At 51.5% G+C, this 27,890-nt stretch overlaps 1 protein-coding gene across 16 annotated transcripts in view; it reads left to right on the forward strand.

The window, feature by feature from the left end:
- Positions 1 to 27,890, forward strand: part of Evc (EvC ciliary complex subunit 1) — a 43,572-nt gene that overhangs the window by 2,899 nt on the left and 12,783 nt on the right. For 14 of the 16 annotated variants that reach the window (XR_010040878.1, XR_010040874.1, XR_010040875.1 and 11 more), the window contains exons 2-11: positions 4,342 to 4,470; positions 9,612 to 9,695; positions 10,623 to 10,855; positions 12,709 to 12,793; positions 13,853 to 13,951; positions 17,340 to 17,477; positions 20,482 to 20,640; positions 22,582 to 22,798; positions 23,337 to 23,485; positions 26,595 to 26,693. Coding sequence is in view for 11 of the 16 variants with exons in the window: in XM_013146550.3 (XP_013002004.2) it covers positions 4,342 to 4,470; positions 9,612 to 9,695; positions 10,623 to 10,855; positions 12,709 to 12,793; positions 13,853 to 13,951; positions 17,340 to 17,477; positions 20,482 to 20,640; positions 22,582 to 22,798; positions 23,337 to 23,485; positions 26,595 to 26,693 (1,392 nt within the window). In the remaining 5 variants the exon portion in view is untranslated. Of the gene's footprint in view, positions 1 to 4,341; positions 4,471 to 4,570; positions 4,729 to 9,611; positions 9,696 to 10,622; positions 10,856 to 12,708; positions 12,794 to 13,852; positions 13,952 to 17,339; positions 17,478 to 20,481; positions 20,641 to 22,581; positions 22,799 to 23,336; positions 23,486 to 26,594; positions 26,694 to 27,890 lie in introns of all 16 variants that reach the window. The other 2 variants (XM_063230180.1, XM_013146552.3) reach the window with 1 other exon arrangement.

The raw sequence follows: 27,890 nt of genomic DNA on the forward strand, positions 1-27,890 counted from the left end.
TGCTTGGGTGGCGGTGTATACCCACATGGGAGCATAAGCTCCCGTGTATGTAACCACACTGTCTGGGTTGGCGAACCACTTAAGGGTGACAGAGCTCAGACCTGGGTGGTAGCTGAGGAGCGGGCTCTGGCTTAGTGGCAGGGTGACTGGTTTTCTCATGGTTCAGATGTGACATTTGAAACCACCTCCTTTCTAGTGGGAGCCCTTTCCTCCTGTCTGTACTCTCCAGTCTCTGTTTCTAGAATGCACCTGTGACACTGTGACTCTCCTGATGCAGAGCTCCAGCTGTGCCTAGCTGCCTACAAGGATGATGGCTTGGAGCACCAGGTTGCCTGCCTGACCCATATGCCCACCCACAGGAGTTACTGTTCCCTGGTGCCTCGTCTGCAGTCACACAACTTCTGCTCCAGCTATGTCTGCTCAGCCTCAGGACACAGATCACCTGGGGCAGCTTTGCTGGCCGTGCCTTCGGGAACTAAAGCTTCCTCCTGCTTCCCATTATTTTCTGCTGCTAGCCCATGGCTCATAATTTTATCTTGTAAAACTTTCCTTTTCTTCTTTCTTTTGTTTATTTTATCATTACTTTTTAGACTGCATCAAAGTTACCCAGGTATATAAGGTGTTAGCTTGCAAGCAGCAGCACCCCCTCATTCCCACATCTCTCAAGCCAGTGTGCAGGGTTCTGTGAGCTGACTCTTTCGTTAAACTGTTCTCCATCGCTAAGTAACTCAATTTCATGGCTGCTGTTTGCTGCTTTTTTTTTTTTTTTTTAAAGCTTTCGGAAATAACCGTAGACTTTGCATGCAGGAAGGTAGGAGGACTTAGCCTCTTCCCTTGCCCATAAGCACATCCACCCTCCCAGACCTCTGTGTGCCTGGATGGTAATTTGGATTAAATCAGTGTTGTGTCTCCATTATCATGATTCTGTAATCAGTGCTCACTGTGAGTCAGGAATCAGATGGCATGAAGATTGCCATCCTTTTCTGTACACTTATTTCCCCTGACATTAGTAGCTCCCAGATTTTTTATTTGCTTAGGTTCTATGTGCTTATCCCTCATTTAACACGGAAACGTCCCTCGTTTGTACATATTTCTTTTCAATACATTTGAACTCGTAAGGTATTTGATCAGTTTAATCTTCTGAACAAATATTTATTTTTTTAACAAATGTATTGCTCCCAGAAACATCTGACATCCCCCAGTGGGAATGGCTGTTCTCTAAGTGGAGAACCAGATCAGCTGTCAGCAACATGAGAACCCCAAACCTGGGTCCCCACCCAGACCTACAGCTGCCCATGTATCCCATCTTAGACTGTGAAGAGAAAACTCTCCGGCCATGGCTGCCACCTCTGAGCCCTCCCCAGGCTTCCCTGGGGCTTACTGCTCTCTCCTGTGGGCTCTTGTGTCAGGACCCCCAGCGTTTGCTTGGCCCACTACCATTGCTGTGTGATTGCACACCCGCAGGAGCTTTCTGAGCAGGGGTGGATACAACTCTTTGGAAAACCTCTTTATCCTTCCATCTTTACCCTTTTTACATTAGGCGAGGGACCCCATTTCCTCCCTAAAGTTGGAAGGTGTTTTCTTCCAACTTCTTGTTAGTGTTGAGAGGCTTAATGCTATTCTGAGTCTTGAGACTTTGTGTGAAACTTCTTTTTCCTTTTGCTCATCTATGGAATGGTGAAGAATCTGTTCCTTGCCCCAGTGTGTGAAATTGCATCAGGATGGTTTTGGGAAGAGTCTTGTTATCCCATGAGTTGGGCATTTGGCAGGATCTTGCATTCTAGAAGCTTGCTGTTTGTTTGTTTTGTTTTTGTGATTTTTTTTTTTTTGGCTTCTTTGAAGATTCATTTTCTCTTACATGTTCTCTGCTTTCAAACACCCTGTTGTGCCTAGGTTGAATTAGACCCCTCATTTTATTATTCTTTCCAATATCCTTTTATCCTTTTCCAATATCTCTTTTATCTTTTTTCAAAATACTACTTTCTAGTGGACTTTTCTTTACCCTTGTAATTAAGCTTTTCATAATGCTATTTTTTATTTTAATTAGCACATGTTTGCAATACAAAACAATCACATTACTCGTGGGGAGTTGGTACATAGACGTAACACATCTTAATTTCTTTTCTCTCTCTTTTTCCCCCTCTGTCTCTTGGTCCCCTTGCCTTGCAAAAGATCTATCTTTCTGTTTCCTTTTACCTATCTTTTATTTTGTTCTTTCTTTATTTGGGGGGTTTCTCAAATAAGAGAAACCATGCAATATTTAAGCTTTGTGTCTGATTTATTTCATTTAACATTATGTTCTCAAGGTGTGTCCATTTTCCTACAAATGGTTCAAATTCACACTTCTTTACAGCAGCGTATTTATATCACAATTTCATTATCCATTACATAATTTTAATATTTGAGCTCTTCCTCTGTTCTCAAACGCCTCTGTTTATACCATGCTGTTCTTATTTTGTAGGATATCTTCTCCAGTCTCTGAAGATATTACCATTGTTGTGTGTTGTTTCTCTTTTCCCTGTGCAGTATCTGATCCATGCTTGCTTTGTTCTTTTGCTTAGCTTGGATTTTGCTCTTCAGATAAGAGCAGCTGTAGACTCTTGACCACTCGGTCATTTTCAAGGGGATCTCTAAAATTCAGGTCTCCTGTGGAGTCAGAGGAGTTTTCTTCTGGGGTCTTTATTATAGAATGATCTGATCAGGTCCTTCCTTACAGAACTCGCACACTGGTCAGCTACAGTTGCTAAACAAACCCAAACTCCCTAGCCATATCTACCCTCTTGACCTCAAGATCCACTGCAGAGTGCTCCACATGCGTAGATTTCCTTAGGGCCCAGGTCTGTGCCTGCCCCAGGGCCTTACACCTGCTGTTCCCTCTTCCTAGAATGCTCTTCTCTGGGTATCTCAAAAGTTCACTCCCTTGTTTCTTTTAATTTTTTAAAATGCTGCCTTGTCTGAGAGGCTCCCTCCAGTCACTCTGCATTCTCCCACCCTGCATATCTTTATAGTACTTATCATCCCCACCATGCTGCATGTTCATTTGTCTGTGTTTTTCTTCCTTCCTGGAACATCAACTCCTGGAAGGCAGGGACTTTGTGTATTCGTGAGCATACGCAGGACCTGGATCAAGGCTTGGTGCTCACTAGATGCTCAGTGATACTTGCTGACTAACCCAGTAACAAATTGGTGGTATTATATCTGAGCAGCTGGTAGCCAACGGGGAGGTACAAGTGTCTCTGCCACAGCAGAGTTCTAAATAGAGTCCATTCTTACTGTTTATGGTAGTTATGTTCATCAGAGTTGCTGAGGTCACTGAGCTGTGAATGCAGAACCTTTGTTCCTAGAGGAACATCTGGTTAGGTCCTTTGAGACTCTGGTCACAATGTTCTTATTAATCCATCTTTTGGGATGTTGTGTGATGGGTGTTTCTGTTTAAAGACCCTCTTTCAGTACTATTGCTGACAGTCACCACTGTGCTCACCGCTGGTGGCGTTAAACTTGCCTGAATGAGTTCATCGTCTCTGCTGAGCTCCTAATCACTGTTGAGCCCATCACAACCCTCCAGCACCCACGAGCACTAGATAGCACGTTGGCACCACAGCTGGGGATGATTTCTGACAGCAAAAGCACCTATAAAACACAAAATTGCAAAAAACCTGGCACATTAATTAGGCTGCTGGAAGGACATTTGTTTACAGAAGGAGAAGGGAGCAAGAGGAGAGGACCAGACCTTGTTTGTCCACAACCAAGCATGCAAATCAGTGACTCCTGAGTTTCCATGTCCTGCATGCATCTGTATCTGGCTGTGACAGCCCTCAGGCAACCAATCCCTTGGTCACTAATACATTTTAGCCACTAAATGATTTTGCAAGTACAGAATCCACATAATTATGGTTCACAATTGAAACACCTCTGTAGTTTATGGTAACTTAAGATGTTTTCTTAAAACTCATTAGGTGGCATTGTTGAAAGCAGCAGAAAAATTAATACATGCCATTTTCAGTGCAAAGCAGACACCATCAAGGCTCATGGTCCACTGGAGGCCACAGCCAAGCCAGAAGAGAAATGAAAGCTGCTTTGCCCAAGTCTGGCCTCTTGAGCCCTAGGGGCTCTTTCAAATGAGGCATCTCAGGGGACTCTGACCGCCTTATCCTGGGGTACATTGAGATGAGCAATCTGGGGAAATCTGGGAGCTTCTTAGGTAGGTGACTTAGGCGGTCCTGAAGGCTGGGTCAGACTGCAGGGCACCTGAGTGGGGGATTGGGTTGGCCAAAGCACTGGGAAAGACAGCCTGGGCCGGTTAACTTTAATATCATATTTCTATCCAACCCCGGGGTTTAGAAAGACGACACTCAATATCTGCTCAAGGATTTGGAGCTGAGTTCACAGAGCCCCTTGGAAGCTGGCTCCCCATCCTCAAGGAGGAGGAACAGAGAAGCACAGGTGCCCCGGGATGAGGAGACTGTGGAGGTGAGCTTCCCATCCTGTCTGTTTGCCTGGGAGCACCTTGGGGGTGGAGTAACCTGCATGGTGTCATGCCACCATCTCTGACAGCCTGTTTTCCCATTAGGCTTCCTCTTCGAGGCATTTACATGCAACAAAATGCACATATTTTACGTTCAAAGTTTGACAAAGAAGTTTAACAAAGGTCTACAATTTGGAAACCAGTACACCCACCCCTCCACCTGGAGAAAATCGACCCAGAAAGCTCCCTGGTTCCCCCTACGGGTCAGTTTCTTGTGTGCACTCTTGTAGAGGTGGCCCTGGCTGTGATTCCCAAGGGCTTGGATGGGTTTTGTGGATCTAGACCTTGATGTAAATGGAACCCTGTGCTCTTCTTGTGCCCATTCCCACCGCGGCACACTTCTGAGATTTTCGTCTTGTTGCTCACGTCTGCAGCTGTTCCTGCTCTGTTGCTCAGTGGCGGTTGGTTTTGTGGTTTCTCACCCACGACTTGGTGGGTGCACAGTTGTTCACCATATTTGACACTTATGCATAAGGCTGTCACAGACCTCTGCATCTGAGTGTCTTTTCACTTTGTATTTCTTTTAAGTGCACATCTTGGAAAGGAATGTTGGGCGCCTGCAGGATATTGAGCAATAGCCAGAGTCCCATTCCTTCCAGGATCCACACGCAGCTTAACCCTGGGGGAGCTCCCTGGGTGGTGAGGGTGTGACATTTGCACTCTCTGCCTGGTGCCCCCCAAAACAATGCAGACTTGTCTCCTGGGAAGGAAAAAGTGGGAGTGGCTGATATCACATGGCTGTTCCTGTCTCCTTGGTGCCAGATGTAAACCCCAGTGGATTATCTCATGCAGTTCTTATTCATGTCCCCATTTTCCAAATAAAGGAATTGAGACTCAGGGAGAGAAGAGCTTCCCTGAGTCCCACTGCTGGGGAGCGGCCAGCAGAGACCTGTTCCTGGCTCTGTCCAGCAAATGCTGCTGTCTCTGCCACTTTGCATAAAGGCCTTCTCATTCCACAGCCCCTGCTGACCTCTAAGGAGAGGGGGGACGGTGGTGCATAAGGAACTTCACTGGAGATCGGAGATTGGGGTTCAGCTGCTGGTTATGCTCAGGCACCCCACCTGTGCATCCCCGGGCTGTCCTCATGATGTTGGCAGGAGCCTATGGAAGGGAGGGTGGCTCTGGCTGAACTGGAGGTCACAGAGATGGAGAGCGCACACTCTGTTTCTAGAGCAGGGCTACTATACACTGATTCATGCTACTACACACTGTGGAAGAACCTTGAAGTCATTACGCTAAGTGAAAGTCACAGAAGCCCACCAGTGGCAGGATCCCATTCACAGGAAATGTCCAGAATTATGGGGGAAGTAGACAGAGTTTCCCTGGCCCTGAGGCAAGGGAAGGGAGGGTGGGGTGATTGCTATCAAGGTTTCTCTTTGATGCAATGAACATTGCTGAAACTGGCCATGGTAACAGTTACACTGAAGATACTGAAAACCATCACCTTATGTCCTGCACACAAGTGAAGTGCACAATACAGGTATATGGATGCTATCTTGATTAAAAAAAAAAAAAAGAAGAAGAAGAAGAAGAACTGTTAAAAAGAAAAATAAGAAACAACGCATTCATACTAAGCCACTTCACATGGATAGAAACAGCCCTGGCTTTGGGATCCAGCACTAAACCCCATGCCAGCTTTGCTGGGTATTTATACAGGATGAGTAAGAAGCCTCATGGCCTGGGCCTCAGTCATCTTGCTTTTACAGTAAGGTCACAGTGGATTCCCCTGCGGCATCCCCAGGGCTGGGATCTCTAATACGAGTTTGCAGGGGGAATCACATCTTTCTACACCCTGAACAGTTAACTCCTATTTTTCCTGCCTACCTAATGCCTAATTAATGTTTTACTTGCTAACTATTCAGCTATGCCCAGCAGGCGCCCATTGCCAGGCTAATAATTGTCCAGAGTTAAGTTAGCACTCTGCCTGTTAGCCGGCTGGCTGGCCAGAGCCTCCTTCTGCAGACTGCAGAGTGGCAGGGCTGAACTTGCTTGTACGCCAGTACAGCCAACCGGGGATGTCCGGTCCCTGGCATTCCTTGCCTGACCTGTGTTTAATGAGTGCCTCCTGTGAGCCAGAAGCACGCAGGGAATTCTGTGGGCTCTGAGGCTGCCGCCCCACCATCCAGTTGTCCATGCCAAGCCTCTGCTGTGGAGGGAGGGAGAAGGGACTGAGCCACTGTTGGGTGCCTGCACCGCAAATGATTCCTTTATGTCGGAGAGCAAAATAGCTTTCCTCCTACAGTTATGCTCTAATTTTCTGAATAATTGTATGGCTTCAGCTGAATTGCAAATTTGTACTACAACTGGTTCTCTGAGTAATTCTATTTTCTCAGCAGGAATGGCTTAGAATTTAAAGGATACGGAACTTTGCAAGGACAGCTTTGAAAAACTGAAGTCCTTCCATTCTATTTGGGCTGCAGACACCTGTTCAGTCCTTGATCCCTTGTTCCAAGAACTCCTGGCCACTTCCTCCCCTCAGCCAAGGCCAGGGCACTCTGTGGGCCCTGCCTGCCCTTCAGGTCTCTGCAGGCTGCACACAAGGTGGGGGGTAGAGGATTCAGACCAAGACTGTGGCAGAGCCTAGCCTGGGCTCCAGTCCCCACTCCACCCCCACCCCGGTGCAGCTTCACGGGGGCCCAAATGGCCTGGCTCCAACTCCTTTCCTTCCATTGTGTTTTCCACACTACGTGCAATTTCTCCTTTTCGTCTCCCCTTTGGAAGGTGCATCCCAGGAAGGCAGAGAGGCCAGGCTTTCCTCCTGTCTTTCACCCCTTTCCTCCTCCCATTTCTTTTCATCTCTGTAGGAGGTTTTAAAATGCACAAGGCACAGTGGGAGGCTGAGGCAAGATTACTGCAGTATAAGAAGCATTGCCAGGAATCCCTGCAAACCATACCCCCTGGCTGGGAACACACTGGTTCCTGGTTCTTGCCGCTTCCTAAAGCAACCCTGGATCCTTGTCCTGTGTGTCTTTAGCTGTGCTTTCCTGGCTGCCTCCGTGTCCCGAGTTGATTCAGAACTTTTCCCTTTCACGCTCGTTTTGACGTTGGGGACAGCCAGAAGCCACGCAGTGCCGGATCCGATGACTAAGTCGCATGAGGACGCAGCATCATGCTGTTGGAAGCCTGCGTTTCCCTGGACGGCACCGGACAGCAGCAGTCACTGCATGCTTTTAACCCCACCTTGTAAAACCACTCAGGAAAGAAGGCATCCAGAACTGCTTCAGAAAGTGGCAGGCATCGTGGGATAAGTGCCGAAACTGAGGGAGGACTGAGCGGGATCACGGTCAGACGTCTTTTAACGCAGCACTGTAAACGTTCGCTGAAGGTTTGATCGCCTTTTGTACACAGGCTGCGCTGTTGGCTCTTGGCTCCTCCATGAGCACCCCAGTGCGAGTCACAGATGAATGAAGCCCTGTGTCTGGGCCAGGGTGGCCCTGGCAGCTGGGACTAGTCACGTTCTCTGCAGCTCTTCCCTAGGAGCTAAGCTGAAAGCACCTTGGTTTTCTCACTAGGCTTGCAGATGTCATTGCTCAGAGGGCAGGTCTGTGCTGCCAGCCCCCTGCCACCACTCCCCGGGTTGCTGGTTCCCAAGCAGGTATTTGAGGACATGGCTGGGGAGCAGAGGCGGTGGGCAAGCCAAGCAGGGCAAGGCAGGAGTAAGTCCATCCTGTTGTGGGCCAGGGAGGCTTCTGTGCAGAGGGAGGGGAGCTCACGACCAGAGCTACGCCAGCTACCTCTGTGCTGAGCCCTCAGCTGTGTGCTCCATCCCTGTGGTCCTTGGGGACAGGTCCTCCTGACCTCTTTACTGCCAGGGAAGACCAAGGCTGCCTGAAGGTCAAAGGGTTGTCCAGCCACTCTTTTGTTGAATGGATAATTCAGAACCTTGTGTGAGCATTGCCCCTGTGTTTATAGCCTAACAGTGTTGATTTTTAATTAAAAAATTTTAATTAACAACCATTGTACCTAGTACAGTGTCTGTATGATAATCTGCTGTCTGTAACCATCAGATTAAGGGCAACTAGCATTTCCATCTCCTCAGCGTTTATCATTTTGATGTGCTAGGAAACTTCAGACCACTCCACCAGCTGTTTGAGACACACCACAAATTATTGCTGGCTGTAGTTAACTACTGTACCTCAGAGCACAAGGACTAATTCCTCCTACTCCAAAGTTATTCCATGGCTTTGCTTTTTCCATGTAAGATGGTTCACAGTTCTTTAACAGACTCGTTAATTAGTATCAGGTTGTTAAAATCCTTATTACTTCCAAAGCTGAAGAATCAGAATTAAATGACACCATCTATTTGTCTAAGAATTTGTCAGTATACTCACTCACACATCCATCATTCAACTCTCCATCTGTCCACCCATCCACCTATCTACTAATCCTTCCCTCTCTTTATCCATGTTTTGATCATCTTTCTATTCACCTGTCCATCCATTTATGCATGTGTCTACTCATCCATCCATCAATCTATGTACCCATCCACCCACCCATCTATCCACCCACCCATCCATCCATCCACCCATTCATCCATCCATCAGTCCACTCATCTATCCATCCACCCATCCATCCACTCATCTATCCATCCACCCATCCATCCACCCACCCATCCATCCTTCCATCCACCCATCCATCCATCCATCCACCCATCCATCCAACCATCCATCCACCCACCCATCCATCCACTCATCCATCCACCCATCTATCCATCCACCCATCCACCCACCCATCTATCCACCCACCCATCCATCCATCCACTCATCTATCCACCCACCCATCCATTCATCCATCCACTCACCCATCCACCCACCCATCCATCCATCCATCCACCCATCCATCCATTTACCCATCCATCCTTCCACACATCTGCCCACATGCCCATTCATCCAGCTGTCCATCTCTACCCGTCCATCCACCCACCCATCCCCCTAGGAGGTGTATGCTTAAATGAATCTAATTGGGCCTCTCTTGGTGACTTCTTGGAGCTACTGTTAGAGTTAGCAGATGGAATTTTGGAAACTCTTCAAGTCTGTCCTTCACTTTACTGAAACCTCCCATGCCATGTATTCCCTCTCCTTCCCAGGAATGTGAGCCAGCTTTCAACAGCAACATCACAGCATTTGCACTGAAGGCCAAGGTTGTCTACCCCATCAACCAGAAGTTCCGGGTGAGAGTTTTGAGTTCCTTTAGACAGACAGTTAACTCAGGAATCTCCTAGAGTTTGGAGTAGGGTGAAGGGATTAAATGTTCAATTTGCAGTCCCTGTCAAAGGTTTTGTAGCAAGCTGTTTTCCCACAGAATCCTTGGCTGGCTGTAGTTACCCAACTGTTCCCAAACACACACAGGGACCCGTGGGACAGGTGGATGGGGGAAGTGTGTTTGCACATGAGAGCAACCATGGCTGAACCCAGTGGGCAGGCACTGCATGGGACCTGGGACTTCCTGTAACTGGGAGGACACTGACCATTCCCAGGGGGCCTCAGGGTCTGGCAGATCCAACATGTGACAAAACAGGCCACACAGTCATGCCCAGGGACCTTTGGAACCCAGCCCTAGACCCAGGTTGGTGTGGAGAGGAAGGGATGGTTCGGCCTAGCAAACAAGGAGCAGCCCATTCCAGGCAGCGGGAGCAGAGTCTGGGACCCAGAAGTAAGCATAGCAGAAGGGTCTCTGAGTTAGGGCAGCAGGGGATAAGGCTGTGACACTGGGGGCCATAGGAGGGCAGAGGGACCCCCTTGAGGCCTGGGTGGAGAGTGACTCCGAATCCCTGTAGGGAGAGCTGAGTGCATGGCCAGCTCTACAGGCCTGGGGGCAGAGCCGGGCACAGCAGGTGGGGAGGCTGCTTGGGGGAGGTCAGAGTGGCTGCTGGATGCACGTGCGGGTGGGTGTTGGGAGCAGAGCCAGGTGATGCTCTGAGGAAGAAGCCTGGTGCAGAGGGCAAGCCATGTTGAAACAAACGAGCTGTGACTCAAGCCCCTGCACCCTGGCTGCGGCTGTGACCCTGGGAATAAGCAGTCTGCTGCAGCCAGGCCCTGCCGCCACCAAGGAGCACACCCCCAGGCATGCCCGGACTAACAGGCCACTCTGCCACCAGCCTCTAGCTGACGGCTCCTCCAACCCGTCCCTGCATGAGACCCTGAAGCCCACAGCCCTGCCACACCAGCCAGGGGGACCCTCGCCATCCAGCAGCCTGGGCAGCCTGAGCCCGGCCGAGAAGGATGAGTGCAGCTCCTCCTGCAGCTCCCACTCGGCCACCAGTGAGGACAGGCTGCTGTGCCGGGCCTTCCTGCAGGCGAGGAGCTTCCCCGAAGTGCTGGCCTGTGAAAGGTGAGTGGGCTGGCTAGGGAGGGGCATGGAGCTCTGAGTCTGAGGCAGCCACAGAGGCCCAGAGAGGTTAAGTGACCCCGCCAGGGCCACCCAGCAGTCAGTGCCACAGCTGGGATCCCGGTGCTCCTGTCACTCGTGGAAGCAGTGTTGATTGATGCTGGAGAGACCAAATCAGGTTTGCAGCCTGGGAGAGGGGAAAGGACCTTGCTTATTTTAGGTGTGGCCTACACACTGCGGCTGCAGCAGGCAATAATGGGCACCTTCCAAGGGCAGGGCATGGGCTCAGTGGGGCTTGATGGAAGCAGTGACCACATGAACACAGGGCCCAAGCCCGTGCTGTTTCCTGCTCTGTCCTGTTACCCAGAAGGGCAGCCTGGGCCGGTTTCTGTGGTCTATAAATAGGAATCAATGAGCAAATCCACCAACAACCCTACCAGGCAGATGTCTGATAGTCTCCTGCTTCACAAAGACAGAAGCAAGACACCGAGAGGCTGAGTGACTTCCCCAGGTCCCCAGGCACACACAGCACAGCTTTGCTGACCCAACTACTTCATCTCCAAAGCCTTAGGCTGTGGTCCTTAGGCTGCTCTGAAGCTCCAGGAGATTAGGGAGGGTGAACCAGTCCTGGATGAGCTCAGGGCTGCAGAAGGGGTGGTCCAGGGCCTCGAACTTCATGTAAACCCGAGAGTGGCCTAAGGGAGGGAGCTGTAGCAAATGGGAGTTTTCAGGGTGGGTAAACAAGCCAGCTCCGGCGTGCGGTGGCTACACTTCAGAAGTTGTCACACTTGTGCTGCCTATGAGGGACACAAGGCACAGAAAGGTAACTGTGTGGCCTTCACTGGACATCCCAGGTCCTTTGTGTCCTGAGTCTGTGAAGTGCACTGAGGGGACAGGCCATGTGTTCCAGGGATGATGTGAGAGGCCAATACCCTTCTCTGGTCATTAGGGTGTGTGTCGCAGCTCGCTGGCCTCCCTGCTGCCTCCTTCGGGGCATAAGACTCAGCAGCATTGCAAAGTGAGGGCCGGGACATGCCCCAGTGCACTGACCTCCCTTCTCCCATGGACACACTGACCTTTCATCCTAGTCACTTTCCCAGCATTGGGACACAAACCTGAACTCCATAACTTAAAGGAAGAGAGGTTTATTCACTCACTTTCCAGTGGGTTCAGTCCATGGCTATGGCCAAGATGGAAAAGCATAGCAATAGGATCTAGTGGAGGAAAACTCTTAATGTTGTGGTGGCTAAGATGCAGAGAGAGAAGGGAGGAGCCAAGGACAAGAACGCCCCCTTCCACCATCATGCCTATCCATGGTGTCATCTTTAGCCTCCCAATCACTATAGTCAGTAACACCATCCCTTCCCTTGCTCACCATAATCACTGTGACTACCTTCATCATCATCATCATCATTGTGTCCTTATCAGGCTTCTCATTACCATCATCACTATACTAGTCACTTTCCCAGTGCTGGGACAAAATATCAAACATCCACAACTTAAAGGAGAAGTTTATTGACTAACGGGTTCAGGGGGTTTAGTTCATGCCTCCAAGGGTTAGGGATTCCGCAAAAGAACACTGCTCACATCACAGCAGCCAGGAGGCACAGAGGAAGGGAAGAACCAGGATAAGAATGCACCCTTTTGGGTCATTTTCTCAGTGTTCCTGCTTCCTCCAGCCAGGGCCCAATGCTGCCTAAAAGCACATTCAGCCATGTGCTCATGCACTGATAAGTATAGCACCTCATGATCCAGTGACCTTCAAATAACCTCACCTCTGAACATGTGAGACTGGGGTGGGGGTATTCTAAACATAAACCATAATACCCCCTCTTCTGCCTTTTTGGTGCCTTCAGGGCAGACATTGACCTGTGTGTCTATAACCTCCATCTCAAAGACCTGCAGTGCCTGGATACGGCCCTGAGGCAGGAGCAGCACATGGTAGGTGGGGAATGCGGCTCTGTCTCCCTGTGCTGGAGTCAGGAAGTGGGAAGCCAGGGGTCAGTAACCAGAAGCAGTCTGGGGAAGGGCATGTGATGTCAGGCCTTGGAGCATAGCACCAAAGAGCAGGTGGGGCCTACAGATGGGGCCTGGCCTCACTTTAACCAGAGTTGGGGCTCAGCAGAACACTGGATGATGCTCTCAACCAGAGACCAGAGGCGAGCTGTTCCAGAGAACAGAAGTGTCAACAGTGCTGACCATACTGCTGGGCACTCGGGCATTGAGTGGCTGCTGTGTGCAAGGCCCTAGGGGGATCACACAGGCCATCACATAACCTCACTGCAGGCCAGAGAGGCAGGAGCCATCATTAGTGGGGGAAACTGAGGCACAGAGAGGAGGACTTGCACAAAGTCAGAAGGCTGCAGATGGGGTGCTAAGGGGGAGGCTCAGCCATTGTAGCCAGTGTGAGTAATGAGGACACAGCGTGGACATCAGGAGACAAGGATTACGGTGCTGACCTGAGTGAAGCCGCCAGGGTCTGAGCAACAAGAAGCCAGGGAGAGGCCCTGAGGAGCAAGGCGTCCTCCCGGGTGTATTCCCTGCATTACTGGAGGAGGAAGGGGTCCTCCAGAGGTCAGGGAGGGGACACATCCGGTGAGGAAGAGGAAAGGGGAGCTAGGGAGGACGCAGGGTCCTCATCCGCCTCAGTCACCAGGTCTGGCAGTGTGCAGCTCCTGGCTCTGCCCCAAAATCAAAATGACCATGACAGGGAAGTGTTTTGAGCTGATTTGGGACATCAGGACAGTCACAACAGCTCAGCTGGAGACACTCACAGAACAGGACTGCAGAGCTGCTGCAGAAAGTGACAGGCAGGAGATGAGTGTGTTTGAAGTGATGGGAGGATTCCAGGCAGTGTGTCTTTATAATTTCTTTGTACTTTAAACACTCACCATGTTTTTCAATCAGAGCTTGTGTAGGAGGAGAGAGAGAGAGGGAGAGAGGGCAAGAGCTACTGTTGTTTAAGCCTTTCTCTGCCTAACTTTCCCTTTTCACCAACAGATGTTTATTCAGATTTTTAAAATATGCCTCCTGGACCTTCTTCCTAAGAGAAAGTCAGATGACGAACTGCACCAAAAGATCCTTTCAAAGCAAGAACGCGTAAGTCATTGCCCTATATTGCAGGGGAACCTAAAAAATAGTCATTATACATAGAATACCTGTGATACCACGATGCAGAAGTATTTTTGCTTTTGTGTATAGAAATAGTTCATTACAGTATGGATTTTACACATGATATAATGGTATGTAAAGGCATGTATACAAATGCAGAAAGAAGGATGTGTAATATTGAAAAGGTGTAAGAATATTCAAAGCAGACAAAAGAGACAAACGTTTGTCATAGCCACTGTGGAAAGACAGCCTCATAAACGTTATTTTTGCATAAGCCTGGGATATTTGAAGGATCAAATATGTTTATTGATTATAACTGATGCTACTACTTTGCATTCTGCTCTCCCTGGTCTTTAAAACATGTATTGTTTCCTGCAACCCAAACAGGGCTCGGTGTCAGCCCTGGTGCGGTTGGAATCCTGGCTCCGTCTTTTTGCTGATATATGTTTGCAGTGCCTGATCATCCTGTTCTTGGGGAGAACTGGGACATCTGTGCCTCTTAATCATCTTTATTCCCCCCGCCACCACACGCACTCCCAGCTGCCCTGGCCCCCAATCTCAGATGCCCTGCTCATCTCCACAGAGTCTACCTCCGACTTCCTACCGTATCTCTCTTATTTGCTCTTTAAATTATTTGTACCTTGGTTTCTTGTATAAGAGAAGCCATGCCCTGTTTAACCTGCATCTGATTTCTTTCACTTAGCACCAGGGCCTTAAGAGCCATCCGTGTTTCTACAGATGACTCAAATATATCATTCTCCATGACTCGTTAGGACTCCATTGTGTGTGTTTCCACCACATTTTCTGCATATAGATAAGCTGCTTCCAAAAGTTAGCTGTGGTAAATTGTCCTGCTGTCAACATGGGGATCCATGTCTTTTATAAGCTCTCAAGATCCTAGTGATAAATTATAATCTGTAATAGCTGCCACCACCCTTGTCACCAGTGTCACCACCATAGTCCCACCACTGTAACCATCATCATCATCACTGTCTTTATCATCCTGTGTTACCCCATGACCACCATCTTCACTGTCATTGTGTGGTTAGCAGGCTTCTCATGACCATCATCATGGATCACACTGTCCCATCTCTGGGACAGAATACCAGAACCCCACAATTTAAAGGACAGGTTATTGGCTCATGGGTTCCGAGGGCCTAGTCCAGTCAGCTGGTTCAAAGGCAGAAACAGCATGATGAAAGAGTCTGGCAGAAGAAAGCCACTCAGCTGAAGTCAGCCAGGAATCAGGGAGAAGAGGAAGCCAGAGAGCGAAGGAAGAATCGGGGGATGAGAATCCTCCAGCCAGGCCCCGGTCCTCACGAACATTCAGCTGGGAACTCATCAATGCATTAATCCACAAATGAATGTAGCACCCTCATAACCAGTCACCTCCCATAGCCCCATCTCTGGTCCCAGGAGACTCTCAGGGACATTTGAGATCTAAAGCATAGCAACAACCCCAGGCATCTTCATCCCGACCTCCATCATCCTCATCAGTCTCCTCAGCCCCACCACTGCCCTCATTCATCAGCGTCATGGCCACGGCTACCCTCATAACCGGCATCTGTGTCACTCCTATGACTGCTGCCACTGCCCTCAGCCTCATCAGCAGCAGCACGGCCACAACTGTCTTTCTTGCTCTCGCCACTGTGACCCTGGAGGTTGGTAGAAGTTTCTTCACTGAAACCAGGGCTTCCCATGGGGAGGACCCCTCGCTCCGTCTCAGGGAGCACATCATCCTCTCCATCTTCAGCTCTACAGTCCTCATCAGGCAACGTACAGCGCCGTGTGCTTGATTTCATTTCCATGACGGCCCCATGAGCAGCCATTGTGATTTTTTACCCAACAGCAAAGGAAACTGATGCTAGCGGGCTTAGGTGATTTTCCAGGGGTGACAATAATGATAATGTTGGTGGCATTTGCAGTAACACTAGTGATGATGAAATGGTGCTGCAGGCTTCATGCCAGGAATAGATTCGGAGTCAAATCTTAATCCCACCTCTACCACCACGTCCAGAGCTTTTTGCCTTGCAGAGCTATTTGATATTGGACTCAGCTACTAAGCTCCATTCCAAGTTCTCCATCCCCTTTTTATATTTTGAGACAGGATCTCACTAAGGTTAAGATCAACTTTGCAATCCTCCTGTCTCAGCCTCCTGAATCACAGATTTGCTGGGGTCACAGGTTGGCACAAGTGACTTGAATGTAACATTGGCTACTGCTTTTGAGACAGTCTAACCAAGTATACTAAGTGCAAAAGTTCATTTAATGCCCTCAACATTCTTTGAACATCTATGAAAAAAAAACAAGAAGTAATGCAAAATATCAGCTGCCTTAAAAAGGGAAACAGCATGATGAGAGGGAGTAACATGATGCCTCTTCCTGCCTGGAAGTCTTAGAACACAGTGTCTGGACTTCTGTTTGTCTTGTTCTCATCAGGAAAAGGCATCCTTTGTGTCTTGTAGAGCTATTGAACTGAAAACACATACTCTCATTGTAGGTTATCAGTAGCAGGTTTTATCTGCTATTTTTCCCAATACAGCTGAGCCCACACCTGCACAGGTTATGAGACTTTGACCACAGCTCTGGAGAAGAGATACCTGCCTCCTGCATGTTGGGTTTGAGGAACTGTATAGGGCTCCTGTGTTTCTTCCCATGTTAATGTCCATTGAGAGACAGAGTCAGACAGAGAAATGTAGCTTTATGACTGAGAGCAGTAGCTTGGAGCATGTGGTTTAAGGCACAGCAATTATGGAGGCCTTTCTCATGCCAAATTTCAGAATTAGCTCAGCTTCCTGCCTCATCTGCTGTAAAACTGGGCCCCTTAGCCTTCTGCCCTCGGAAGCAGGGCCTTTGCTACCATGCTCACTCTGGGCTGGACCACACCAAAACAGTGAGCTCCCCTAACTGGTGCAACCCCAAAACAAAGCGGAAGTTAAGCCATTGTGCTTACTTTCTGTTCTTGAACCCATCCATAATGTGTACACATCATTCCCCCCACCCAAGTGTAGCACATAATCTTTCCTCACAGAAACTAGGTGAGAAGGGAAGAAATTTTCCCTCTTTAACCCTAACCCCATAGATGTCATGACATTTTCCAGGACTTTACGATGATTGAAAGATGTGATTTCATTGCTTTTTAAATATATCCTAGTCTTTTTGAGAAGGAAATATAGAAGGAAATAATTTGCTAAGTTTCTGTGTTTAATGAAGAAAGAAAATTTCAATCAGTCAAACCTTAAGCAGGGCAACTCCTAGAGCATTTAATTATTATTAAGAAAAATTTGCTGATAATGTGGGAGCAATGAAAAGATTTGTTTTTCTAGAATTTAAAATATGGATTTTATCTTTATTTGACTCTGCTCCCCATCCCCAGGATTTGGAGGAATTAGAGAAGGGACTTCAGGTCAAATTGGCGAACGTGGAAATGCTGGGTACCAGTGACTCCGGGTACATCACCCTGGCAGACGTGGAGAGGAAGGAGAGAGAATACTCAGAGCAGCTTCTGGACCACGTATGCAACACCCTTTCTGTCCCCTAACACGACCTTGGCTCCTGGCCCCTGACATGAGCAAGATTAAAGAGACAGAGCTTTGGAGCAGGTTGAATGCTTGGATTCCCTGTTGCCTTCCGCCCAGAGGCCAGGCTTCAGCTTCTGTAGTTAATCCACAGACGAGGCGTAATGAGGGAGCAAAGATTTACAGAGCCAGAGCTTTTTCTTTTCATTTAAATTTTAGATTGATCTTTTTATCATTTAAAGCAAAGATTTCCATGACCCTCAAGGTCATTACTGCCTCATGGGGTAAAGGAGATGTGAGCAGCTCACTTCTGAAACCCAAAGCATTATAGAAAGCAGGTTTTAAGTTCCAGAGAGGACGGCTCCTTTGCGACCTCCTTTTTCAGGGGAACTCACTTTCCCCAGTCATATACTATGTATTAAACAGGTGTTTTCTGGGCACACGCTCCTGGCCATTCACTCTGTTGGGGACAGGGGAGTCAGCATTCATTGTTTAGAACTAGCCCTGTGCTGGGGGTGTCAGGGGAGACCCTTTGCAAGCAGCTGAGGATGCCTGGCTGCAGCTGTGGTGACAGAAGGACACACAGGAAAGGACTGAGGCACAGTGGAGGAGGATCACTTTGCTCCAAGGCTTAGGGGGTCTCCACTGAGAAGGGATTCCCCCAAGGGGCCAGACCATGGAAGTGGGATGCTGGCCAGTGGGTCAAAGACGGGAGCCAGGAAGGGTGGCAGGCAGGGAGAGCACGAGAAAGCCAGAGAGATCCAGCCAGGAGTTCTCTCCTCACAGCGGCAAGGTGGGAGTCCCGGAAGGTTGAAGCGGGGGTGACTCCGTCCAGCTTCCATGTCAGAGGGAACTGGCTCTGGGAGGATTAAGTGCTGCTGGGTGAGGCCAGCGGGAACTTTAGGAAGGCAGCTGCAGCAGGGATGGAGAGATGGGAGGAGTCTGAGAGCAGACGTGCTGCCGTGTCATGGGGCAGCAAGCAGGGCAGAGAAGGTCAGTGCTGTGAGCAAAGGATTCAGCTGGGAGAGAGCGGGGAAGTCCGGCAGGGATGGCTTGCGGGAGAAGCCTGCGGAAGCCAGGGAAAGGGACACGGAGCAAAGGATGTCCCTGGAACTGGGAGCCCAGAGGAGAAGGCTGAGGGGCGGGCTTAGCCTGCATTCATGTGGCCTGTGACATCGCAGCATTGTGTGGGCTTCTGTATTTTATGAGCCTCTCAGTGGGCTCTGGCCTCAGAGCCTGGCCCCAAATCTTGCGTCTCACCAGGGGGTCTGAGGAGGCCTCGAGGAGGACTGAGACAGGAGGCAGAGAAGGAACTGCTTGGGGCTTGTAGGGGCCAGAAGAAAGCGCCATCCCTGATGTGAAGGGAGCCGTGCGTTTCAGGAGGAGGGGTGGCAGCCCAGCCTCCTGGGGCTGGAAGGAGGAGGCAGCGCTGGATGTACGTGGAGCTGTGGGTCTGGGTGTGCAGAGAGCTTGTGTTCTCTTGCACAAGTCAGGAAGTAACTAGGCTGTCGGGATGCAGGATGAGAGCAGGGAGAGAGGATGAGGGTGCCAGAGCACTGTGGTCTGTCCTGAGGGGACGGAATGAGGGGCTGGACAGTGGCAGTCAGGTGTCCGGGGCTGTGGTGAGGCCCCCAAGTAGGCACTGCCCATTCACACAGGCACCACTCTGTCCTGGCAGGGCTACAGAGATTTGCATGTTGTAACGTTTGGTCACAGAAACAAGGTCAGCATGACTTTCTGGTACAAGCAACTCGTGCCCCTCCCATGCCCGTCTAGCATAAAGGTTAGTAGTGTTATCTGAGAGCCCACGCAAAGATGGAGAAAATCTGGGCCAGGGACTTGAGTGTACCTGAGGCAAATCCTTATCCTTCCCATCCCTGAGACTAAATACTCAGCTCAGCATCACAGTCCCTGGTTGGCTACTCCAAGGCAGGAGAGCCCAGCACAGGGGACTGGGGAAGGTGAGCAGCTCACTGCATGGAGCGCAAGAAGGTGAGAAAAAGGAGGGGTCAGGAGAGGAACCCGCCCAGGCCCCGCCCTGGGACCGCCTCTTCCCCGCAGGCTCCACCCACGGGACCGCCCCTTATTACCAGGCCCCACCTCCTCACTCTCAGCTCAACAGTAGATTCATCCCGGCTGAGTACAGGGCCCTGTGATCCATCGCACTCCGAAACCCTGCCTCCAAGTCTTCGGGCTCATTCCACATCTAACCCACAACATCCTGCCTCTCACTGTCCCCAGCTCTGTGACTACAAGGGACCTAACTGCTGACCCCCTCCCATGTCCTACATTTTATCTGGACACGAGCCTTTGGGCACAGATTGGGAGCAGTTGTCCACCTTCCTGGTGACACTGTTCCACTGGTTCCCAGAGGCTGCAGTGTCACACATTAAAGCCCCCACAGCCTAAGTCTCATGCTGATCTCCTGGGGAGAGAAAGTACTTTCACTCTCAGCATCATCTCTGCCATTTCCTTTGCACTTTCAAGACAGTAATTACCATTAAACAGCCACTGATGCTTCTGTTTTCCAGGCCTGATTTAATCCCTCGTGAGGAACCCAAAGCGTCCAGCACAGTGCCATACTCCACCTGCCCCCAAGTGGTAGTAATCAAGGTCTGTTTAAGGGCTCTCAAACCAGGATGAGCGCGTAGATTTCCTTCCGGAGCAGTGGGGCACTGCTGCTTGCTGAAAATGTCTACACTAAGTACTGCTGAGCTATAAGTTTGGCTCAGCAGCACAAGCACCCGCCTGGCAAGTGTGAGGTCCTGAGTTCAAACCCTGGTACCAAAAAAATAAAGATTAAAAAAAAAACAAACTGCTGCCTGTGGTGGCCAAGGAGCAAACACCCTCTCTGTAGAATGCAACTGTAGCCAAAATATACTCCCCAGTCCTGTAGGAGGCTTAGGGTCTCTGTTTGTGCTCAGGAAAGAATTGTGACTCCCAGTCACAAGCCGCATCACTTTCGTAAAGAAGTTTTCTCCTCTCTCGTTCATTTCACAGCTGGAAGCTTTCTGGAAACAGATAGGAAACATCCAGAACTTGCTTGTAGATCAGTTTAAATGCTCCAGCGCCAAGGCACAGCAGCTCACCATGACGCTGACGGACAGGATGATTACGGTCGAGGGGCTCTTGCGCCAATCCCAGGATCTGCAGACTCTGGTACTGCTGGAGGGGCGGGTGGAGACACCTGGGCTAGAGGAGAGGCGGCCAAGGCCTGAAGCATTGTGGAGGTCATTAAGTCACTCAGCTTCCTGTGGAGGATGAGCAGTGAATCCACCACCCATCCATCTACCCACCCACCCAGCATTATTAGTGGATGATGAGGCTGAGCAGCAGGATGACAACCACTTTAGATGGAGGAGCCATGTCACCTACTCTTGTCCCGAGACCTCACCCCCATGGGATCTGGAGAGGAGGCCCTGGTATGAGGATTCTAGGGAACATCAAGGAATGCCAGCAGCTGGTATAGAGGGATCCAGGAACCCAGCCTCTTAGAGCTGTTGATGCCAAACACATCATGAACCTCCCTGAGGTGGTTCCCTGTTTACAAAATCCTGGTACTATGATTTGCCACAGGCAGGGCCTAAGGGGCTCCTAAGACCCTTGTCACCATCAGGAGTCCTGTGTGTAAAAGGCTTGTGCAGCATGCCCTGCCATGTCACTCTGCACCCACGTGGTACTCAGGACCCTAGGTAGCACCCACCCTCAGCACGGAGACTTATCTCTGAGCTGCAGGGAAGCCAGGCCCAGTGAGCACTCAGGTGTGGCCTGCTGATAGACTCGGGGTCCTCACCACCTGGAGTCTGGTTAGAAATGCAGTCACACCTGCCACCTTTCTGTTCAGGACTGCCAACACACGGGAGCATGGGGCCCTCACACAGTGTTTGTTTCTGGTACTGAGGATTGCACCCAGCGTCTTCGCGCAGAGCTGCCCCCCAGCCCTTTTTATTTCTTATTTTGAAAAGGTCTCAGAGTCACTAAGCTACTCAGGCTGGGCTCAAACCTGTGACTTCCCTGAAGACAGCTGGCCCGGGTGACTCATCCTCCAGATTTACCTTGTCTGTGTGTCGGGTGCCACCTCTGGGTGTTGGCCACCAAGCCTGGTGGCCCTGCCCCTGGCACGCAGCCCTGACACGGTGCCCTGAGGATCCCGCCAGGCCCTTTGCACCTCTCTCCACGCCCAGTTCCAAGACCCCTAAGCCCAGAGACGGCACCATTGCCCAGTTCTGCGGCTCTGCAGGTCGCAGCATCCTGCCGGCCGCTCCAGGTGCTGCATCCTCCGCCTGCCTTCCGCATCTGCGCAGCGTGGTCCTCGTGCGCCCTCTAGCGGCCTCTTTGGGAGCACCGCCGGCTCTGCATGCTCCCAGAATTACCAGCAAATCAATTAATTAGCAAGTCTCTGGCTGGAGAGTTTACAGTGCCTCTGGTCTGCCCTGGCCTGACCCCCCCCCCCCAACCCACACACACCAGCTCCTCAGCGTTGGGAGCACAGGGGCCCTGGAGCGCAGAGATGGGCCAGGAAGTGGAAGGTCAGGGAAGGACCACAGAAGCCATGAGGAGAAGTAGGGCTCACAGCCAGGAGCCCAGGGTTGCAAGGGCCCCCCACAGCTCAGAGCCCAGCACGGCCAAAGGCCGGAGCAGGGAGGGGGAGTAGAAGGGATCAAAGGGCCTTGCGTGCCATACCCAGGAGTCTGGACTTGATCTGGAGGGTGTGGGGCCAGCGGGTGACAGAGCCCCCTCAGTGTCTCCCAGAGTCAGAGGTGGGAGTGGGGGCGGGGGAGCAGGAAGTGCTTTCCTTTAACTCCAGGGTGTCACTCCACATGCCCTGTTCCACTCTGAAGCACCAAAGCCCCAGGACGCGGCCTCCCCAAGCCTGCAGGGCCAAGAACTGTGTGGCTCTCACTGCTGTGCTTGCATTTCTTGCCCAGGGCCCCGGGACACAGCCAGGCCAGCAGCACAGGGAGGGGAACCTTGGGGAAACCTGTGGGAATAAGGTTTCCTCTTCCGTCCTGTGTGCACATTGGGCTCCTGCCCAAAAGGATGACCCCAGGGACACCCACAGGACCTCAGCACCTTGACATGGGCATGTGTCTCCCACAGGACACCCTGGAGAGGACACTGGGCAGGGTGCACATGGCCAAGCTGATCGAGTCCCTGAGGATGCAGATCCAGGAGGAGACCAAGTGCCGCCTGGCCGCCATGTCCTGTAGCCTGGACCTGCTCACCATACGGGGGACGCTGTCTGGGCGACAGAAGGAGGACCTGCTGGCCCAGCAGCACAAGGCCTTCTGGGAGGAGGCAGAGCACTTTGGCTGGGGTGAGCAAGTGGTGTGATCCTCGTGGAGGAGCAGGTATGGAGGACCAGGACAGTGTGGCCCATGTCACTGAGCATGGGCTGTGACCTCCAGCCGCCTGCTTTCTCTGAGCCTGGTGTCCCTCTCTGTAGAGCAAAGCTAGGGCCAGGGCCACCACCTGGAACTCAGGACAGAAGAGGTGGAGGGTCCCAGTCAGACACAGGCACAGCAGTGCCCAGAAGTGAGAGGGAGACGTGTGCTCCTCCCAGCTTCTGGGAGCAAGGGAGTTGGACAGCGTGGAGAGAAGGCTGCACTGTGTGGCTGAGCTGCAGGTGCTCAAACCCCACTCCTGTCCCCAGGGCCAGACTTGGAGGTGGAGGGGGCAGGGCTCAAGACTTAGGGGACACTGAGGCCTTCATGAAGGTTGCAGAATTAGTGAAATCCACCCAATCTGCAGAATTTGGACTGTCCCTGTTCTGCTCCACTTCCTCCCCCCGTGGTAGGGCACTGCCAGTCGTGCTGGGAAAGTCACCTCCTGTCCTGTGGCCCTTTCACTCCCAGAGTTTGTGCAGCGCAGCAAGGACCTGGTACAGGCATCTTTGGCTCGCCAGACAGAGGGGACAGCCAGGCTCTCACTGGCCCATGAGGAGGAGCGGAGGAGCTTCCTGGCTGATTCTCCACTGACTTCAGACCCGGAAGAGTTCATAAAGGTGACTCTGTCCTCTGGCACACACTGGCTGAGCCAGGTGGGAACTGAGGGCCCCATCACCCAGCACAGCAGGCCTTGGCATCCTCAGACAGGATGTCAGCCCATGATGGGGAATTTACAGAGAGCATGGCAGAGCTTTAGGGTCTTAGTTACTGTTCTCTTGTTGCTGGAACAAAATACCCAACATCCTAAGTTAAAGGAGGAAAGGTTTGTTTAGCTCACCATTTGTTGGGGTTTCAGTCCATAATCAGCTGGTTCCAAGGCATGGTGGCCTGGCTGAGGGACAACAGTTCAAGGCAGCAGAAGACCACAAAAGCAATAAGACCACAAAGAACATAAAATGGGGCGGCAAGCCTCTTTTGTATTGTAAGCAGGCTACCCACCCTAGGGCAGGTGTAGCACTCACACCATCTGCACCCTCCTCTTGCACAGGCTCTGGATGTATACAAAGTAAAGACCCTGGCCCCCTGCTGAGTCTCTTAGCTAAACTTCTAAACTACTCAAGCTGACACAATGAATCAACCATTACAACATCCTAGAATGTAAATAGTCACCCTAGGGCATGTCCTCTACACCCTAAGAAGAAGAACTGCTGAGTTACTTAGTTAAGATTCTAAAGGTCTCAAGTTGACACTATATGTCAGCCATTACCACTGGCCACCAGGACAGCAGCCCTGTGCAGAGGGGTTTTCTGGGCTGGGGGTACCAGCGTGTCCCTTTGTGTAAGGCCAGCTTGTCAGTCCTTGAGAAGGAAGCAGTCCTCAACCTGGCACATGGAGCTGAGCCAGCAGGGCTGGGGAGTGGCCAAGCTAGAAGATGTTCTTGATCTTGTCTCTGAAGGAGACAGGAGACCCATAGGAGGGCAAGGAGCGAGAAGGTAAAGGGGTCAGCTGGTGCCAGCGGGCTATACCTATGCCAATTTTCTCGTTCTTGGAGAGGGAGAGGAGCTCTGTTTCCAGTCTCTTTTCCTCAGAACTAGGAGGAGCTACCCAGCTTCTCACAGCTGGGTGAGAGCTACCTAGCTTCTCACAGGGTCGGCACCAGACCCTGGGGCCACCACAGCTGGCTCTGAGTGCCAGCTCTGTGGCCAGCAAAGCCCTGACACATTGCTGACGGGCTGCGGTCAGAGTACCCAGGGAATGTTTACATTTTGAAAACTCATCCCAGTAAAAGGCATTGCTGTAGGGCCTCCTCAGAGCACCCCTGCTTGCCTGGGACATGCTTATCCTGTCACTTCTTCTGCTTTCTGAAGCAGCTCTGGAGTTCTCTTTTGTGAGTGTCCTTTTGGGGTATAATCAAAAACACAGTGAGCACTGCCACTGCTGTCATCTACTAGAAAGGCAGTGCATAGGAAGGTGACACTGTCCTCGTCCTCCTCATTCACATTGGGCACCTTGTCACTTCTGGCTCTTCCCCAGAGTCAAAATGAACATGGAAGGCGAATGTTTTGAATTCATTCAGGACATCAAGGCAGCCCAGCAGTGTGACTAAGATACAAAAGAGAACTTCAGAGCTGCTTCAGAAAGTGGCAAGATCGAGGGGGTGGGTATGGTCCAAGCACATCCAGGGATGTATTCCCTGTGTTCCAAGCAGGGGGGAGAGCTGGAGGGGGTCCATGGCGAGGCGACTTTCACTGTAATGTTCTTTTAGTTTAAGCATCTGCCACATTTTTTAACCATACTACATATTTCCCCACACCCTACCCTGGCCCTTGGCTTCCTCACCTGTGAAATCGGAATGGTATTTTCTGTGTCACAGTGTTGTTAGGACACTAGGACCCAGGAAGGGGCCACTCTGGCCTCGTGTGGCTCTCCTGGCCCCTTGTAACCCTTTGGGACAGTGCCTCCCAATTGTGTCCCATTCTGGCCGAATAGTGTGGCATAGAGTAGGGGTGCGGGTGGCAGCACCCCAGGGAGAGACCACAGAGGCCCCCCAGAGCTGAGTAGAGGCTTAGCCCCACCCCAGCTGCCCATGGCCACTCAGAGTCCTGGGCGCTGAGCTGCCATGGAGCAGGGGTCCTGGAGGACTGTGGGAGAAGCCCTTGATACAGGACAAGGAGCATGCAATGGTGTGGCTCTTTGTTCCACCAGCTCCTCAATGTTTTTCAGCTGAGCCTCAGAGGAAAGAGAATGGCCAATAGCCCTGTGTCCCAGGGCCTGGCACAAGCCCAACACACAGCCAGTACCCCGGAGACTGGAACGAAGCAGGAGGGGGTGAATGAATGCATGGGTGGAACAAAGGAACAGATGCATGAGTGGATGGGTGCATGGACAGATGGGTGGGGGCCGACTGGACAGGCAGATGGGTGGATGGATGGATGAGTGAATGGATAGACAGATGTGTGGATGGATGGATGGGTGGATGGATGGGTAGATGGATGAGTGGATGGATGCATGATGAATGGGTAGATGGCAAACACATAAAGAAGTGAATGGAGGACACCAAACTACAGTGCCCTTCTTCGCTCCATTGGTCCCTGTCCCTCCCCCCTCATCTCCACTATACACCACCCCAGGCTGAAATGCACACCACTCTTCCTTGAACCTGAGTCACCTAGGGTCCTTTGGTCCCCCCATAGGAGCCCCTGCATCCTCAAAGACCAGCCTGATGTCCCACATGGCGTCTCCTCTGCAGGCCTTTGCTGTGCGGGATCCACTCCCCTCCCCACACCCACTGTGCCCCCTGACCATGCTAGGGCCCCTGCACCACCTCCCTGGCCCTCCCTGCCCACCCTGACCTCTAGTTGTCACCCTTCTGGGCTCCCAGGGTTCCCCCTCTGCCTGGGTGTGATTCCCCAGTGGAGCAGGAGATTGGCATCTGGTACCTGGGGACCAGGACAAGGGTGATGGGGTGATCTGGCAGTGCCTTCTCACACTGGGCATAAGAAAAGCATGACCTGTACTTCTCCAGGGGAGCAGGTGTGCTAGGCATGGCCTTGTCTACAGTTTGCAAGTCACAGAAGCACATGACAGTCCCGTGCCTCCCTTTCCTGAGTCTAAATCAAGGTGGACATCCCTCCTACCTGAGCAGCCAAGACAGGTGAGGGAGAATTCCTAGAGAAAGCAAAGCCTGCAGTTCTGTATCAGATTTGGTTCTTGTTTGAACCGCAGGCTCTCCACGAGGTCCTGGAGCGGCAGCAGCTGATGTACAGTGACCTGGAAGAGGAGGAGGACATCAGAGCGACTGAGGCCGCAGCTGCACTCTGCCAGGTGGGTGGCCCTGGCTGGGACAGCAGAGGACCCCAGGAGCCATTGTGTGACAGCCTCACATGCTCTGGTTCTGGAACCCCAGCAGGCTCGGGTCCATCTGCACTCCTAGGCATCTGCACCCCGCCCCCACACATGCAGGAAGTGGGAAGTTGGTCAACTGTGTGACCAGGAGAAAGCATGGGTCACTGCGTGGCTCAGGGCCAGCAGGCAGAGGCAGCATGCAGAACCATGGGCACCTGGTGGGGAGGTGACAAGGGCCTATGGGGACAGCGCCTTGAGGAAGGGTCCAAGTTCTTGGCCCAGAGTCCTGGCTCTTCCCCACCTGGCTATGAGGCCACAAGATCACTCTCCAGTCTCTAGCGCTCAGTGTCCCTGGCTGTGCGATGGGAACAGTGACAGTCCTTGGCAGTGCTGTGAGGACTGAACACCTGGGAGGCCCTGTGGTGGCAGCTGGCACTTGGGACAACCTGGTCCACAGTGGCCATATTTCTGGTATGGGCCCACCAGAGAGTGGGGGGTGCACAGAGGGAAGGCCAAGGACAGCTGTCTGCTAGAAGGGACAGTGAGGAGGCCACTGCAGACAGGAGGAAGAAACCACCCTCACCACGGTCACCAGCATCAGCTGTGCTAATGAGATGCCACAGACTGGGCAGAGGAGCAGGTGCTCACCACCCCACGGAGCTGGGCCTCTCACCCTGTCAGGCTGGGTGTTTTCAGTGAAAAATAACAGAAGAGCAGAGTGTGATTCCCGGGTTTTTCATGTGTCATCTGTGGCACAGTTTCCATAATTCAGAGAAATGCATTTGGAGAAAGACGGCTTGGGGAGCGGGGTAAAGGCCCAGAAGCCTGAGCTCCTGGGGCTGGGAGCAGGGGCCAGGTCAGATGGCCTGGAAGCCCCAGGAGGAACCTTGACTGTGATGGGGATAGTTCTTCCCAGGAGTGTTCAAAGGGAGATTGGGGAAGATCTGAGGTCTCTACAAACAACTCACCTGTGTGTGGAGGACAGAGGGGCAGGCAGGGACAAAGGGGGTACCGGGACTGGACATCATCTAGATGGTGACCCAGGAGGCCTCCAGGGGCTGAGAGGAGGCACCAGAGATGGAGAGCTGGGGGACCAGGGCTGGAGCTTGTCTGGGAGCCGTAGGGGTGCCGGAAGACACAGGTGAATCCCAAGTCTGTGCTTATGTGTCCAGGTCT

Source organism: Cavia porcellus, unplaced genomic scaffold (genome assembly GCF_034190915.1).
Source record: "Cavia porcellus strain 051 isolate PalLab524CR breed Dunkin Hartley unplaced genomic scaffold, mCavPor4.1 scaffold_18, whole genome shotgun sequence".
NCBI lineage: Eukaryota > Metazoa > Chordata > Mammalia > Rodentia > Caviidae > Cavia > Cavia porcellus.